At 31.9% G+C, this 2947-nt stretch overlaps 1 protein-coding gene across 2 annotated transcripts; it reads left to right on the top strand.

The window, feature by feature from the left end:
* The first annotated feature begins 517 nt into the window (after positions 1–517).
* On the top strand, positions 518–2947 carry LOC120089995 (trihelix transcription factor GT-3b-like). Of its 2 annotated transcripts, XM_039047457.1 has the most exons (3): positions 518–909; positions 1081–1652; positions 2119–2947. In XM_039047457.1, coding segments are annotated over exons 1-3 (903 nt in total). In that variant the 5' UTR covers positions 518–579; the 3' UTR covers positions 2120–2947. The 2 variants fall into 2 exon arrangements, with proteins under 2 accessions (XP_038903385.1, XP_038903384.1); XM_039047456.1 differs by lacking the exon at positions 2119–2947 and having other exon boundaries at positions 1081–1739.

Below are 2947 nucleotides of genomic sequence, written 5' to 3'. Positions count from 1 at the left end.
CAATGACTGTCCCGTAAGGCTGACGACGCGCAAACGCAATGGGAACAAATCGTACGCCTTTTTTTTTTTTTAATATATTTTTAATTTTTAAAAATTATAATTATTATTTATAAATTTTAATAAAATGCGCCCATTTCCCTACCCAAAACACACACGGAGAAAAAGACACCTCCACAATTAACCTACTCAATTAATATATATTTTTAATTTAATATATACAAAAATTAAACACAAAATTTTCATTTCCGCGTTAACAGATTATGTCCCCTCCTTCCCCCCAAAAGAATAATAATAATAATAATCATCATTTTTATTTTTATTATAAACCCCATCGAATTTATTCTTTATTTTCCTTTTTGCCCCTTTTCCCTTTCTTTTTTGCCCCTTTTTCCCTTTCTTTTTTGCCCCTTTTTTACGATTTCACACTTAGTTTTCACACCAACCCACATATTAAAAATTCCCCCCCCCCCCCCCCCCTTTCATTTTCTTTCTTCCCACGACAATCCCTTTTTTTTTTTTTTTTTTTCTTTTCTTTTTTCTTTGAGATATCTATATAATTTTCTCGAGTTTTTTTTGGTCATGGAAGGTCATCATCCTCATCCTCACCCCCTTATTCAGCTCCACCAGCAGCAACTAATTCAACATCCTCCGCCGCCGCATCTCCACCAAAGCCTCACCGTCTCAGCCGATCAAACCACCGGCTCCGCCGCCGACAGATTCCCTCAATGGAGTATTCAAGAAACAAAGGAGTTTTTGATGATCAGAGCCGAGCTGGATCAAACCTTCATGGAAACCAAACGAAACAAGCTCTTGTGGGAAATTACTGCCTCCAAAATGAAGGAAAAGGGTTTTAATCGCAGCGCTGAACAGTGTAAATGTAAATGGAAAAACCTCGTTACTCGTTACAAGGTAATTAATTCAATTTTTAATCTCTTCTTTTTTTTTTTTCAACATATATATGAAGAAATTTAATTTCATAATATAATCATATGATTATTTCGAAATTTCATCAAATCAATCGTTTGATATAGCTCAATAGTTAAGACATAATAATAACCCTGATAGGAAATATATATGTAGGGTTGTGAAACAATGGAGCCAGAAATTTCAAGGCAGCAATTCCCGTTCTTCACAGAATTACAAGCAATATTTGGAGCAAGAATGCAAAGGATATTATGGGCGGAGGCGGAAAGCGGCGGTAGCGGGTCGAAGAAGAAGACTACGATGGCATTATCGTCCGATGACGATGAAGAAAACGACGATAGTGATGGCGATGGAGGCGAGACGAAAGTCAGTGGTAGGAAGAGGAAAAGGATTAAAGGAACGAGCAGTACGACGACGATAGGCGGCGAGGGCAGCGGAAAGAGTAGTATCAATGATTTGAAAGAAATATTGGAAGATTTCATGAATCAACAAATGCAAATGGAAGTGCAATGGAGGGAAGCATTTGAGGCAAGAGAAAAAGAGAGACAAATGAAGGAAATGGAATGGAGAAGAAACATGGAAGCTTTAGAACATGAAAGGATAATGTTGGAAAGAAGATGGAGAGAAAGAGAAGAACAAAGGAGAATGAGAGAAGAAGTTAGGGCTGAGAAAAGAGATGCTTTAATCACAGCTTTGTTAAACAAACTTAGAAGAGATGATCATATTTAGTATTACCTCTCTCTCTCTCTCTCTCTCTTGTTATCTTATTTTCATAGTTTCATATTTTCAAGTTCATTTATGAAAGTTTTATTGAATTTTATTGCCTCAATATCAATCTCTTTAGCTACTTTTTCTTCTGGGTTTAGTTAATCTGTTTTTTTTTTTTTTTTTTTTTTTTTTTTTTATTATCATTTTTTTCCTTATGATAATAATCAATCAAAGTTCTTCTTTTTGGATCTAGACATTGATTATTGTCTTGCAAGCAATTAAACCCTACCATATATTTAGATATTGGGTAAAGTTTAAGTGTCTTTTTTTTAGATTGAAATGTATATCTATTTTTTGAGTTTAACATGATGTTTAATTCCAATAGAGTGTTTATTGTATGTACTATTATTTTAAGACTAGAATTATAATGTTTATGTTATGTGATTTACACATATATACTCATAATCACTACAACGATTTTTTTAGGGTTATGGAAACGAATCGTTACGGGTGGATTAGCAATTATTAGGTATGTGGATTCATAACTTTATTTAATTTGTGAAGTGTGTTGACTTGAAACCTAGTTTGTTAGGTTTTGATGGTATCTAAGGGGCTTTAGGAGATGATTTTCTTAGGATTTTGGACCACTCACATAGTATACTTGAGTAGTTCATGAGTTATATGTTTTTTTTTTTCTAGAATAAATTAACTTGTACTTCAAAAGAATTTGTTTACTAAGTTTTTTTTTTTTTTTATTATATTGTTTGTCTAATTTTTAGAGCAAATGAAGCTTGTTTCTTGGTTTGAACATTATATGCTAGTAAGAGGCATGCAATAATAGGGAACTTTTTACCATTAATACCACTTGATTCAAGTTTAAAAAACATTTAAACAGTCTTGTTTAAAGGTAAACTTGATTTTTGATAATTCATCAAGCAAAAGTATGATATTGAGATGTGGGAGAATAATTAGGTCATTATTGTAGTTTAGTTGCTCATTTTAATTTTAGTATTTAATTCAATAGTTTGGGATCTAATTTGCCTTTATAACCACCTGTGATAATTGTAAGAATTCTTTAGAATCATTTTATCATACTTGGAGACCGTTTGGATTGGCTTAAAAAGAAAATATTTTTCAAAATATTCATTTTTATTTAAACACTTTGACAAAAATTATTGATAGAGTTCAAAAGATATTTTGAGTGGTGTCAAATATTTTATTTTCTTAAAAAATAATTTATTTTTAAAATTAAACACTTGAAAATGCATTTCAAACCCACTCTTAATTTTTTGGATGAATTTTTCGATTTAGCCCA

The sequence above is a fragment of the Benincasa hispida genome, chromosome 11, assembly GCF_009727055.1.
Source record: "Benincasa hispida cultivar B227 chromosome 11, ASM972705v1, whole genome shotgun sequence".
Classification (NCBI taxonomy): Eukaryota; Viridiplantae; Streptophyta; class Magnoliopsida; order Cucurbitales; family Cucurbitaceae; genus Benincasa; species Benincasa hispida.
Note: the sequence above shows the minus strand (reverse complement) of the source record. Positions and strands in the feature narration are given on the sequence as shown.